Source organism: Camelus ferus, chromosome 2 (genome assembly GCF_009834535.1).
Source record: "Camelus ferus isolate YT-003-E chromosome 2, BCGSAC_Cfer_1.0, whole genome shotgun sequence".
NCBI classification, from domain to species: Eukaryota; Metazoa; Chordata; class Mammalia; order Artiodactyla; family Camelidae; genus Camelus; species Camelus ferus.
Window position 1 is genome coordinate 1,153,355 of NC_045697.1, and position 14,202 is coordinate 1,167,556.

The 14,202-nt window shown below is 44.3% G+C and overlaps 1 protein-coding gene across 1 annotated transcript in view; it reads right to left on the reverse strand.

Moving 5' to 3' along the window:
- The window catches only part of POLN (DNA polymerase nu), a 127,556-nt gene that overhangs the window by 39,723 nt on the left and 73,631 nt on the right, over positions 1-14,202 (reverse strand). The window contains exons 15-17 of the mRNA XM_032492631.1: positions 13,908-13,965; positions 12,869-12,946; positions 11,840-11,954 (exon numbers count right to left, since the gene is read on the reverse strand). Coding sequence (XP_032348522.1) covers positions 11,840-11,954; positions 12,869-12,946; positions 13,908-13,965 — 251 coding nt within the window. The remainder of the gene's footprint in view (positions 1-11,839; positions 11,955-12,868; positions 12,947-13,907; positions 13,966-14,202) is intronic.

Genomic DNA, 14,202 nt, shown 5'->3' on the forward strand with positions numbered 1-14,202 from the left:
ACAGACTTGCAAAAGATTGCTTTGGCAGTTCTGGGTCGTTTATGGTTCCATATAAATTTTGGAACTGTTTGTTCTAATTCTGGGAAAAATGTTGTATTTTGACAGGAGTTGCATCAGATCCATAGATTGCTTTGGGCAGTACGACCATTTTGATAATGTTGGTTCTTCCAATCCAAGAGCACAAGATACCTTTCCATTTCTTTGGTATCTCCTTCAATTTCCTTCATCAATATTTTACAGTTTTCAGAGTATAAATAACCTCCTTGGTTAAGTTTATTTCTAGGTATTTTGTTATTTTTGATGCAATGGAAATATTTATGCCAGTTATAAAATTCTGTTTTTTGAAGAGAAAAAAAAAAGTGAACGAAGGGCTGCAAATGGCAAAATATTCTTCTTTATTATGAGTGAGTTGTATTCCATTACATATATATGCTGCACCTTCTTTATCCATTCATCTATCAACGTGCACTTAGGACGCTTCCATGTCTTGATAATTATAAATAATGTTGCTGTTAATAGTGGGGTGTATGTATCTTTTTGAATTAATTCTTATTTTATGGTTGGCTTTATTCCTTTGATAATTATGTAAGTTTAAAAAGCTAAATCACTAAACATTCTTAGAAACAATGAATAGTACATATATGTAAATTTACAAAATATGTGCAGTATATTGTATATATGTATTTACATGCAATATATTGTATATTTGCAATCAAATTGTAACAATTCTACCTAATAAAACTGAAAAATGGAAAAAAAAAAGTAGGCCAATTAGAAAACAATACTTAAAAAAAAAAAAAAAAAGAAAACAATACTTAGAGGAGATACAGCTAAACACACCAGTAATTACCTTATGTGTAAGTGAGCAAGACACTCCAGTTTAGTGACAAAGATTTTTGGACTGAATTACATTTTAAAAACACTGCCTAGAAAAGATACACCACAAACACAGAAACACAGAAAGGTTGACAGTAAAAAGATGGAAAAAAGATCTATGATAAAGAAACTAACCAAAAAAGCCTGTGTGGAAGGGATCAGACAGTGAAGGCTTTATGTCAAGACACGTTACTAGAGCTGGAGAACATTTTAACAACTTAATTAAACAATGGGCGGGGGGAAGGGTTCAATCCCCAGAACCTCCTCCAAGCAGAAATCAATGAATAAACAAAATTACCTCCCCCTCATTAAAACAAACAAACAAACAAGCAGAAAACAATGAGCAGAAGATCTGAATAGACTTTTTCCAAAAGGGAAATGCAAAGGGCCAACAGGCACATGAAAAGATGCTCAACATCACTAATCCTCAGGAAATGTAAATCAAAACCACAATAGATATCACTTCACACCTGTCAGAATGGCTATTATCAAAAAGACAACAAATAACAAGTGTTGGGGAGGATGTGGAAAAAGGGGAATCCTCCTGCACTGTTAGTGGAAATGTAAATTGGTGCAGCCACTGTGGAAAACAGTATGGAGATTCCTCAGAAGACTAGGAATAGACTTACCATATGACCCAGGAATCCCGCTCCTGGGCACATATCCAGAAGGAACCCTACTTCAAAATGACACCTGCACCCCAATGTTCACAACAGCACTATTTACAATAGCCAAGACATGGAAACAGCCTAAATGCCCATCGACAGATGACTGGATAAAGAAGACGTGGTATACTTATACAATGGAATACTATTCAGCCATAAAAACTGACAACATAATGCCATTTGCAGCAACATGGATGTTCCTAGAGAATGTCATTCTAAGTGAAGTAAGCCAGAAAGAGAAAGAAAAATACCATATGAGATCCCTCATATGTGGAATCTAAAACAAAACAAAACAAAACAAAGCAAAACAAAACATAAATACAAAACAGAAACAGACTCATAGACATAGAATACAAACTTGTGGTTGCCAAGGGGGCGGCGGGTGGGAAGGGACAGACTGGGATTTGAAAATGTAGAATAGATAAACAAGATTGTACTGTGTAGCACAGGGAAATACATACAGGATCCTGTGGTGGCTCACAGAGAAAAAGAATGCGACAATGAATGTATGTATGTTCATGTATAACTGAAAAATTGTGCTCTACACTGGAATTTGACACCACATTGTAAAATGACTATAGCTCAATAAAAAATGTAAAAAAAAAAAATTCCTTTCTGGGAAACACAGTAAGACTTCTTCAATGAATGAATGAAATGAAAATCCTATTTCTCTCTTTAGTTCTGTCAATTTCTGCTTCAAGTATTCTAGAATTCTCTTATTAGGCACATTCAGATAGAGGACTGTGCGTCTCCTTGATGAGTCAGTCTTCCCTCACTATGAGATGTTCCTCTTTATTTCTAGTAACACTCTCTGTTTTGCAGTGTAAGCTTCCCATCTTGGTATTTGATTTTCATTTACCCCATTTGCATTTTGTTCTGTCTCTCCTTTCTTGAATTCCTTTGGATGAATCACGTATTTTTTAATATCCCATTTTGTTGCCTCCATTGATTTTTTAAGCTATACTTCTTTTGGAGTTGTTTTAGAGGCTGCTCAAGAAATTGCAACATGCATCCTTAAGTCATCATAGTCTACCTTTAAATAATATTACAGTACTTGACCAACAGTGTAAGGACCTGAAAATAGTGTAACTGCATTTACTCCCCTTCCCACCTTTTGTACTTTTTAGTGCCTTATATTTTACTTCTATGCTATACCTTCAAAAAAAACCTTAAATCTTTTCAAGAATTCAAAATTCTATAGAAGCTACCTATAGAACCATATAAAGCATATATAAAATAAACTATGTAAAATAAAGGTTAAGTTTTTTTTTTAATACTTACCCTGACATTTACCTGTTCTGGTGCTCTTTTATCATTTCTCTTGAGCCTGAAGAACTTCTTTTACTATTTCTAGTAGAGCAGGTCTACTGAGACAAATTCTTTAAAATTTTGTAAATCTTAAATTGTCTCCATTTTGCCTTAATTTTTGAAAGCTGATTTCTGGGCATGGAAATTTAGACTGAGTGTTTCTTTCAGCATGGTAAGGCTGGCTGTTCCATTATCTTCTGGTCTCTGCTGTTTCTGGAAAAAGTTAGTTGTAGTTTGTATTGTTCTTTGTATACGTTCTCTGGTGGCTTTCAAGGTTCTCTTTATCTTTGGTTTTCATGGGTTTGACTTAAATGTGCCTAATGTGCAGTTTTCTTTGTTTTTAACATATTTAGGCCTTGTTGAGCATTTTGAATATGTAGATTGGGTTATTTAATCAATTTGGGAAAGTTCTCAGCCATTATACCTTCAACTATTTCTTCCACCTCATTCTCTCTGTCCTTGTGAGATGTCAAATTTGCACAGATTAGACCATTTGACATTGACTGATCTGACTATTGATCTTGGACTCTCTTTGTTTATCACTTCTTTTCTCTTTATATTTCATTTTGGACACTTTCTGTTGGCCAGTCTTCAAGCTCATGGATTCTTTCCTATACTGAGTCAGTCTGCTGTGAAGCTGAACAATGGATTCTTCAGTTTCGATACTGGATTTTCATCTCTTACAATTCTATTTGCATTCTTTCTATAGTTTTCACATCTCTCTTAAAATTAGCCATCTCAACACATATTGTCTACCTGTTTATTTAGATCCTTTAGTATTTTTTTTATCATAATTCAAAATATTTCTTCTGGTAGTTCCAATACCTGGGCCATCTCTTTGGCTGACTTCTATTGTTTGCTTACTTTCTTGGTCAAAACTCATATTTTCTTACTTCTTCTTAGGTCTTTCTTAAAATTAAAAAAAAAATTATTTGCTAGACATTTTGCATAAAAGGACAGTAGAGACTTAAGTAAATATTCACTTCCTAAAAACGACCTGCCATTTCTTATGTCGGGTATTAGAGTCGGGAGCAGTCAACTTGATCTGTGGTTGGGCTGGGTCTGGACTTTATTGCAATTTTAGTTTGATTCAGTTCACTATTGGTTTGGAATATTTTGAGAGTGGGGCCAAATATTTTTCCCTTCTGAGGGGTCTAGAGTCTGAGAACTGGCACAACTGCAGGGCTTCCTGGAGCTCTGTAGTTAAGCTGTCAGTGCTTCGGGCCACAGAAGATCTCTTTTTGCATCACAAAGCGGCAGTTGGTCGCTCTCTGGGTTGCTAAGAAGAGCAGTGTGCCCTTCAGCCCCACCCCAGCTTCCGCACCAGGGAGCGGGCCTCTGCCAGGCGTCCTGGAGGGCTTTCTCCCAGGCTTCTGCCCTAGAGCAGCCTTTAGCAGATGACGGTTCAGAACACCTTGGGTCGATTTGTCTCAGCTGCCCTGCCCTGCCCCCAGCTTTGGCCCTAGACACTTCGTGAGGACTCATGGGAATGAGCTGATGAATGATGGAATCCGTACCTGGGGCCTTTTGGAATCCTGTCACCCCAGCCCCCGTGTGATTAAGGCTTAGCTGGCCTCTCCTTCCTGCCACTCCACCGGGGGTGAGGGGAGCCAGGAGCTGCTTCTTTTTGGCGAAGGGCTCATCACTTTCTGGAGCTCTGCTGACTTAGCTGTATCCTCAGCTCTCTGGTGAGTTTAGAAAAACCGATTTTATAGTCTACTTATCTTGGTTTGATTGTTAGGGTTAGAGCAATATGCTCTTGTCATTTTTTTATATCTTAGCTAGAAATTCATCTTTTAATTTTCTCATGAATTACAAATTTAGAAAACCAAAGTAGCTATGTTTCAGGACACATACTCCAGCACAGGACGAGGTGTGCATCGGGGGAGGAGGGGGGAAGTCACACTAACTTTCAAGGGAGTGCAGCTGTGAACTTGCTTCCACCACCACGTGGCCGGGCGACGAGGTCCCTACGCCACGATGTTCCCAGGAGAGTCTTCAGCGGCAATGCAACAGAGCTGCCCTACGAAGCTGGCCTTCCAGGCAGAGAGTATCTCGGGTGTCACTGAAAGTCCGCCGAGAGTACCTGGAGCACTCATGTGATTCTCTGCAACGCTCATCTGCTTACTCCGAGATTACTGAAGCCCAGAACAACTCAGTAACGAAGCAGGTAAGATGCGGTATTCAGACTCATCTTTTACAGAAACGTACATAAATGTTGACAAAACGAGTGGCTGCCTCTTTGCTGCACAGTAAGGACAGGCTAGGCTCTGCTCAGAGGCTAACACAAACAAACAGGCGCTCACTTCTTGTTCATGTGGCACGTCCACCATGGGTGAGCAGAGGCTCTGCTCCGTGGAATCTGTGTTCTGTGATTCAGGAGTAGAGCCAGCCTACATCTGGAACACTGACGGCCGTCATGGCAGAGGAAGAGGAAAATACGCATAACCACGTGCTGGCTCTTAAATTTTCACCCATCCGAGACAAGTATCACTTCTGTTCACAGGTCGTTGGTTGCAGGTCACGTGGCCGAGCCTGAGTCGATGACGATGAACAAGGGAGCACAGGCTTCCTCTACAGAGGAATAACAAATGCTTCCAGACAATAATACATTCTACCACGCCCACCCTTCTGATCGCATGTGTCTGCCTTCCTCCCCCTTGCCAAGGGAGACGATCCAAAGTCTCACCTGATGGGGCTTCAGGGTTTTGTGATCATCTTCATATCAGGTCCCGTTGGGGCTCCTCTTGATCTGGAGGCCAGTGAACTAAAAGGTCAAGTCCACCTTTCACTCCACACATGTGACATGCAGTGGTGGGGCAGGGACAGGATGACCACACAAATGCTCCTATTTGGAAAGGGGAGGGGTGGGAGACACGTGGGCGCCACCGGTCCAGGGCAACTGCAGTCTCACCGGGCAGGTGCTGAGGGGCCTTCTCGAGGGGGTGAGATACCCTTGCTCAGTCCCTTGCTTTCCAAGGCCGTTTGCTCCACTGCCGGGACTTCCTTGTCTGCTGTCTTTCTTGGCCACATGTAAGCGGGCACTGAAGGACTTTCTTTCCTTGGCAGAGTGAGCATATTTCTCAGACTGCTTCTTGCCCATAGAAAACATGGCGCCCAAGGTTTGCTTTAGGTCTCAAGCAATCAGTGTCTTTTAGCCCTGGCTGGGGGCTCTTGGGGAAGCATAGCTCTCAGAAAGCACCATCCGTTCTATCTGACTCCAGTCGGCTGCATGTGCCCACAGACACACCCACACCTCATTTAGAGACGCATCCTCTGTCCAGACTGCACCACAGGCGTCTGAAGCTTCGGAACCTGCAGGAAAGCTACCGTTAGTCTCTTCCTTCCAGAGCCATGCTGTCTAACCATAAGGATTTATGGATGCTACCCTAATTCTTTCGGAGATGTTAACAGTGGGCACTGAAACCATACCTTTAATTTGTTAAAGGCAGTGTTTTAATTGGCCTTGTTGCTCAAAGCACTTTTCAAATTCATCTTTTGCTGGTTGGGCATGAGAATCATTTCTATATACAAATGTGTAAAACTCCAATTTTCTGGAATCTCCTTATTCCTTCCCATTCTGACGTGTAACACCGGCCAGTTCTTTTCCGAGTTTGTTTCTTACAGTACCTTGTCGCATGCAGACAACAGCAACCGAAGCACGTTCCAGCGCCCTGTTGGCCACTCTGCCCAAGGCTCAGCTCCGCAGGGAATTACCCGCTTCACAAGCTATCACAGGCGGCAGTTTTATCAAATGTTACACCATTTACCAGGTAAATCCTCCAGGCTCCAATAAACATCTCCCCACTGGCCCCAAGCATCTCCCGTCACCTGGCCCCGAAGCCAGTGCCACATGCTTTGGGGTTCACGGTGGCAGCCCCTTACTTCTGGCACTAAGTCTGGTAGACACCATGGAGGGCCACGGTATCCTGCCTTTCTGCAGCACTCTGAAACCTCACTGCCTACAGCAAGAATGCTTTCTCTCTCACCTTCACCAGCCTTCCGTCACAGGCTGGTCCACCGTTTGTAACGCAGGATGACGGCACGGCCTCTGCCAACTGTGCAGCTGCGGCCACGTGAGAAAATAGAGCAAGAGGAGCCGCGTGCAGTTTCTGAAAGCCTCAGCTTCGGAGACACACGTCACTTCTGCGTACATTTTATTAGCCAGAGCAAGCCACACGCCCGAGTCTGCCACCTCCCGGGTAGGGAAGCACCGCCTTCCCCCAGGGATGGGGAGCGGCCCCCAGCACCACACCTGCTTTACGAGGGAACAGCTTAGAAAAGCACCCAAGAAAAGTCTTAAGCAGAAGAAAAACTAGTATATTCTCCAGTGAACAGTTATTTTTTAAGTTTCAGTCTGAAAATGTTGAGGTGAATGTACAACAGATAAGAAATGCTTTTTATCTGCACTTTGTAAAACTTTTAGGAAACCACCTGACTGGGCACATATGTAATGATTCCTGCGAGGAAGGCCGCCTCAGTGCAGACCGGCTGCGTCCTCCGCGGGCACCAGGACACGCTGGCACTGGAGCAGGCGGCTCTGAGCCCCGGACGCGGCTCTGCGCTACCCCATGGGCCGGCCCAGCGCGCTGGGCTCCAGGCTTTCATTGGTCACGTCATAGCTTTGCAGAGCATCTCTAAGACTTCTTCCAAGCCTCCATTTTTGTATACAATCTACATATTCTCAAAGGTTGTTCAAGAAAACTGTTATTCTCTGAAAATGCTACTAAATATTTCAGAAAATAACATCGAATTGCCTTTTTGCTTTTTGTGCTTCAAAAAAATAAGGCATTTACATGAAACAAACATTCTTAAGAGTGTGTTTGATCTTGCTGCTGTTTTACCATGTGCTATTCCAGTCCTCTGTTTGGAACATAAAAGCCATTTCCAAAGCAACTAATTACAGTATAAGTCACAAGTGCTGGATTGCTGCGCTGGTAGGGAATTAGGGGCCACCATCGTGCAAATATCAAAAGCTTCTTATTTTTGAAGTTCTCCCCAAATCTAGTTTGTGATAAATAAAACGCAGGAAGGCAGACACAGGACCGAGCACAGAAGCGAGCTTCTCAAGCCGCCTTCGTGAGTGGCCAGCTGAACGGGAACCCGAAGCGGATTACTTCCTGCCCGGTACTTCATGCCTTTCTCAGAAACCAGCCGAGAAGGGTCTGGTCCTGGCTCTCCTTTCCGTTCCACTGGTCTGTGTGTCTTCCCTGCCAGCACCACGCTCTCCTGGCGGTTGCATGCTAGGTCTTAACATCAGGTACTGATTCCTCCCACTTCACTCTTTGTCGAGATGGATTTAGCTGTTCTAGGGCCTGTGTTTTCATCTAAATTCTAGGATAAGCTTGTCTTATGTCCACAAAAAACTTGCTTGGGTTTTACCAAGGATTACGTTAAACTTACGGATCAATTCAGGGAGAACTGACATACTTCCCCTGTTGAGTCTTCCATTTCACGCACACACACTGTCATTCCACTTATCAGATCTTCTTTGATTTCTTTCATCAGCATTTTGTAACTTTAGACACACAGATCCTATATATATATTGTCCAACCGAATACTTAAGTGTTTATCTTTGCAGTGAATGTAAATGGTATTGCATTTTACATTTCAATTTATGCATGTTTGTTGTCAGTTCATAGAAATGCGATTTTGAGTTTTACGTGTGATACCGTGTCTTGCACCCTTGCTAAACTCATTTATTAGTTCTAGGAGTTAAAAAATGTTTTTTTTCTTGTATATTCTTTGAGAATTTCTACATAGACAATCATATCACTATAAATGGAGACGGTTTTATTTCTTCCTTCCCAACTTGCACTGTTTATTTCTTTTCTTTGCCTTATTTAGTGGCCAGGACTTCAATATTCAATATTAATAAGTTGTTGCTGATCTTAGGGGGAAAGAATCAGCCTTTCACCATTAAATATGATATTAGCTGTCAGGTTTTACAGACGTTCTTTGTCAAGTTGGGGTTGTTCCCTCTCCTTCTAAACTGCTACTGAGAATTTTCATGATGAATGAAAATTACATTTTGTCAAATGCTTTGTCTTGGTCAATTGATATAATTATTTTCATTCTTTAGCTTGATCACATGGTGGATTACACTGACTGATTTTCACATGTTAAACCAGCCTTGCACACCTGGAATAAAATCCCACTTGGACACAGTGTGTAATTACTTACAGACATAGTTACAGATTTGGTTTGCTAATATTTTGCTGAGGGTTTTTGCATCTAAGTTCAGGAGTGATTGTGGTCTGTAGAGGGGTTTTGCTTTGTTTTATTTTGTATTTACTCTCAATGGTTTTAGTATCAGGGTAACACTGGCTTCACAGAACGACTGGGAAGTATTCCTTCCTCTTCTGTTTTCCGGAAGAGGCTGCATACAACTGGTGTTAATTCATTAACTGTTTGGTAAAATACTCCGTGGAAGGCATTTGGCTCTGGGGATTTCCTTTTCGGGAGATTTTAAACTACAAGTTCAATTTCTTTAACAGTTACAGGACTATCCAGGTTACCTATTTCACCTTAGTTGGGTTTTGATTGTGGTTCTCGAGAAACCGGTCCGTTTCTCCTAAATCGCTGGGTCTTTGAGCATCAAGCTGCTCCCAGCGGCCCCTCTGACAGCTGCGGAGGCCCTGCTAACGCCCTCTGCTCCGCTCCTGGCGCTGATGCTTTGTGTCTTCCCTATTTTAATTTTTGTCAGTCTTGCTAGAGTTGATCAACTTTATTGATTTTTCAGAGAATTGGGTTGTGCTTCATTGATTTTCTCTATTGATTTCCCATCTTCAGTTTCACAGATTTCTGCTCTTATCTTCATTATTTCCTTACTCCTTTTTTTCAGGTTCTTGAGCTAGAAAGTCAGGTGATTTATCCAAGGTCTCTCCTCATCTCTGACGTGAGCTTTAGGGTGGGGCTGCGCCTTCCCTCCTGGCACTGCTTCCGCTGCATCCTTTGCCTGATGCCTTGGCAGAAATGTTTTGCTGTAACACTTGTTTAACAGCAGTCAGAGTAGCTTTGGGCCCATTGAACAAAGAACGTGCTTGGGGATCTGCGCACAGACACTCGCCTTCAATCACAGACAGACTCTGCCACACACCGTAAAGGAGAGTACACAGAGTGCTGTTCCATCAAAGCACTGAGGTGGCAACAAAGCCCAGGTGTGAACCAAACAAGCAAAATACTCTTCCTGACCAAGTAGGAACCATCACCTATCTCTCTCACCTCTGGAGAGAGGGCAGGGGGGTTATTAAATCTATCACATGCCTTAAAAATCCCGTTCTCTTATACCCTAACTGGAGAGAAAGTGAGACAGAAGAAGGCCCATCTTCCGGGAGGAAGCACCCAGAGAAAGTTGCGTGAGCCAGACACTGCCAGGTGCACCTGCGTAAAGGTGCAGAGGAGGGAAAGAGACAGAGACAGAGAGTAAGACAGACGCCCAACGCTGGCCGTCATCAGGGAACGTGAATCCAGACCGCAAAGACCCCGCTTCACACCCACGAGGATGGCTGCAGTCAAAAGACAGACAATGAGAAGTGCTGGTGAGAAGGTGGACAAATCAGAAGCCAGCACACTGCCTGTGGGTGTACAAGGGTGCCGCTTTTTGGGAAACTAGTTCAGCAATTCCTCAATAAATTAAGTACAGTCACCACTGAACTGTACGTTTTAAAATAGTTAAGATGGTAAATTTTATGTTAGGTTATTTTACCACATTAAAAAGTTAAACACAGAATTACTATGACACAGAAATTCTACTCCTAGGTATCTACCCAAGAGAAATGAAAACTTATTTCCACATGAAACCTTGTACATGAATGCTCATAGCAGTATTATTCACAACAGCCAAAAGGTGGGCACAACCCAAATGCCCATCAGCTCATGAATGGATAAGCAAATGGAGTATCATTTGTTTGCTTATACTGAAATACAAAGAATACACTACTCCACAGAATGCAGTATTATTCAGCCATAAAAAGGAATCAGCACTGACATACACTCAACCTGGACGAACCTCGGCAGCGTGAGGCTCAGTGGAAGGGGACAGGCGCTGACAGAGCCCCACGCCGCGTGATTCCAGTAACGTGACACGCCCAGAACAGACAAACGTGGGGACACAGAAAGCAGCCTCGTGGCTTCCATGGGGGACAGAAGAGCAGGGTTTCTCTTTAGGGAGGTGGAAGCATTCAAGAGCTGGACAGCGATGATGGTTGCAAAACCTTGCGAATGGCCTAAAACCCGCTGAATTCACTGTAAAAGGGTGGATTTTATGGCGTGTGAATTATATCTCAATTTTAAAAAGAATAAGTGGTGCACACCAAGGAGAAGGGCCTTTCCCCGGGAGCAGCGGGCCTGGAGGAAGCACCAGGACTTGGAGGCATGGGTCAGGGCTGCTGCCGCAGGCGGGCACGACCCCCGCAGAGCCTGTGAGCTGGGGCGGGGCTCGGGGGGCTCGGGCAGGGCCTGAGCTGCTCTTGCTGGCTTCGGGCCTCAGCACCCACCGCACCCTGAGGAAAGGCAATCACTGTCCCAGACGGGAGGAGTTCCAGGCCTCAAATTGAAAGGAGAAAAGCCTAAGTAGGCAAAGTTTATTCCAACAAGCAATAATGAGCCGGCAGTGAGGACGAGCAGGGAGACAGTGCAGACTTGTTTTGCACCTCAGCGCATAGGAGGGCTCAGTGACTTCCCCCTCGGGCTGCTTCAGGCCCTGGGCTTTGTCATCTGGGGGGAAGGAGGGACCTGCACCTTTCACTGTTCGATACTTCTACTCCCTTCTGCAGCGATCGCCTTCTCTTCTAGTGGTGAAGAGCGATCATTTCTTTCACAATTAGGAACCTCTTGGCATCCTAGATCTCTGCTCTTCCAAAAGAGTAACTACTAGAGAAATGCATGATTTCTTTCTTACGAAAAGAGCTTTGGAAGAACTTCAGGCTTTTGAAATCATGTCAGCATCCCTAAGGATCTGATAATATTATGAGCTCATGTATCTTACCACTGTGAAGTCAGGGTAGAAAATACATCGTCTCTTTCCAAGTCCTGGAATAACTTCAGAAGTTCTGGATCCCCAGATAAGTGTGCAAGGATGCGCAACTCGATCTGCGAAAAGTCTGTCAGATAGAGAGCTCTGCTTAACTCAGGTCACCCACAATGTCCCCCGTTGTTGCGGCCTCCCCTGGCGAAGCTCGACCCGCCCTCCCCAACGAATCAAGGTCAACATCCGCACCTCCCACCTGCAGGGCCCTCTGGCCTCAGGGCTCCTGGCCATCCCTGTGTCTCAAAGTCCAAGGGACCTCTTCTGCCCTCGTGGGGCTGGCAGTGCCTCCAGGGTGGGCTGTATCTATTCACCCCTTCATTCTGTACGTCAGAATTTTAGAAAGGGCCTACTGTGTGCCAGGCTGTGTGCTTGGGGTCCACTAGTGAACAAAACAGACAACAGTCCCTCCCACGTGGAGCCTATATTTGAGGAGAGGGAGGCAACTGGAGTGAAACGTCTGGTACGCTAGACGGCGAGAGAGGGAGTGGAAAAGAGGTCAGGGTGGGGAGGCTCAGGGCTGAGTGTGGGTAGGTAAGGTGCTGTTATAAAAAGGGCAGTGGACACCTCCTCAAGAAAGGGGTGCCCGCACCGCGGCACAGAGGTGGAGGGTTTGCGAGACGGTGTTGGGGGAAGGGGTCCAGGCAGGGCTGGTGGTTGCTGGAGGACAGCAGAGTGACCAGCACAGCTGCGGCAGGTGAGCAAGGTGTAGCGCCGGAGGCGCCGAGGACGGTGCAGGGGTGGGCAGACTGAGCGGGACGGGGTGGCGCGGCTGGGATCTCCATGGTAAAGCGAAGGGACCCAGAAAGCCTGTCTGTTCTTACTTCCTGCCCATAAGAAATCTGTGCTTCATGTAAACATTTGCCCTAGGATTTAAAGCATGAGTTCTACGCGCACCTCTGAATCACTCAGCGTTTAAGTGTCTGAACTGTATGACTCACATTAAGTGAGCTGCAGGGACACACACTCCCTGCCGTGGCTCACACGTACCTGCTGATAGGAAGGTGCGGCCTTCGGATGAAACAAACGCGGTCCTCGGAGAGATGGTGAGGATTTCGTCTTCTTCACCTGAATCGTTATTTCAAGAGCACTTGGTGAGTTTGGTCATGAGCGGGTTCGTAGCTACTCCTCGTACAAAGTTACTTTAACGTCATTTGAAAGTTAAGAGCCTAGATCTCTGATTTTTCTGAATATTTTTATTACTGTAATTTTAAAGTGTCGTGTTACTGCTGGGAGTACACTAGACTTTCTGTTGCTAACATTTCCTGTTCTCTCTAGAACTCTTAATGAAGAAAAGGCCAGGCACTGACACGTGGCTGTGTTCCAGCAAGAGCCACGCAGAGACCCAGCCTCACTGCCTGGAAGCTCTCCTCCGGGGAAGCACACGTCCCAAGATGTTCCACTGGGAGGACTTCAAAGGGCTGTGGGAAGCCAAGCCGCTCACGCTTGCCCTCCATGGTCCTGGTTAAGCGCAACTACGAGTGTTTTAACCAAGACTGCTCCTCGCTTCACCGTTTGGCCGTGGCCCTCGGGAAGCAGCAGTCCCCAGGCAGAGGGCGGTGGAGTTTACGCGGTGGGGGGGCCACAGAGCCCGACTCTGCTCACATCGGACCTTTATCTTCTTCAGAAATTTAACCGTCGGCATTACGGTGGAACAGCTTACCAGAAAGGAGAGTGCTACTATGTTTTTATAAACATTTCCAGTCATTTTCAGACTTTAATAGAAGCCAGTTCTACTGTACGTCTGTCTTTCCTGTGTTGGGAAGATGGTGGGGAGGGCTGGAAGGAGGGAGCCGCTCCTCTTGTGTAATTACCCTCTATTTTAACTTATGAACTGCTGAAAGGGAGGCGCCACACCACACAGCTGAGTTTCACTTTTCAGTGTACATTTAAATCCTGGTCATGCACATTCAGAGGGGAATTTCAGGAAAGAAAAGCACTTAGTTATATAGAAAAGCAATTACAAACATTCGTAGGTTTTTAAAAAATGTTACCCAAGATTTTAGCAAAGTAGAAAGAAATGTGTTACCTTTAAAATTCTGAGGTTTAGTTATTTGAATTGGGTGCTTGGAGATACCTTGGATATTCTGTTAATAAGAAGAGGAAAATTGCTTCAGTTGAAAATCTGCTCTTAACTTAATCTGTACCATTTAATGGTATATAAAATGTGTCACATTTTACTAAATTTTAACAAAATAACTAATGCCAGTGTATTGCACATAAGTGTATTGATACTCAATACAAGTAATACTGAAAGATAATTTTGGTGGGTGTAAACCAAGCACTGTCAGCAAACATGAGAACAGTTCTTTATGACTCCAGAC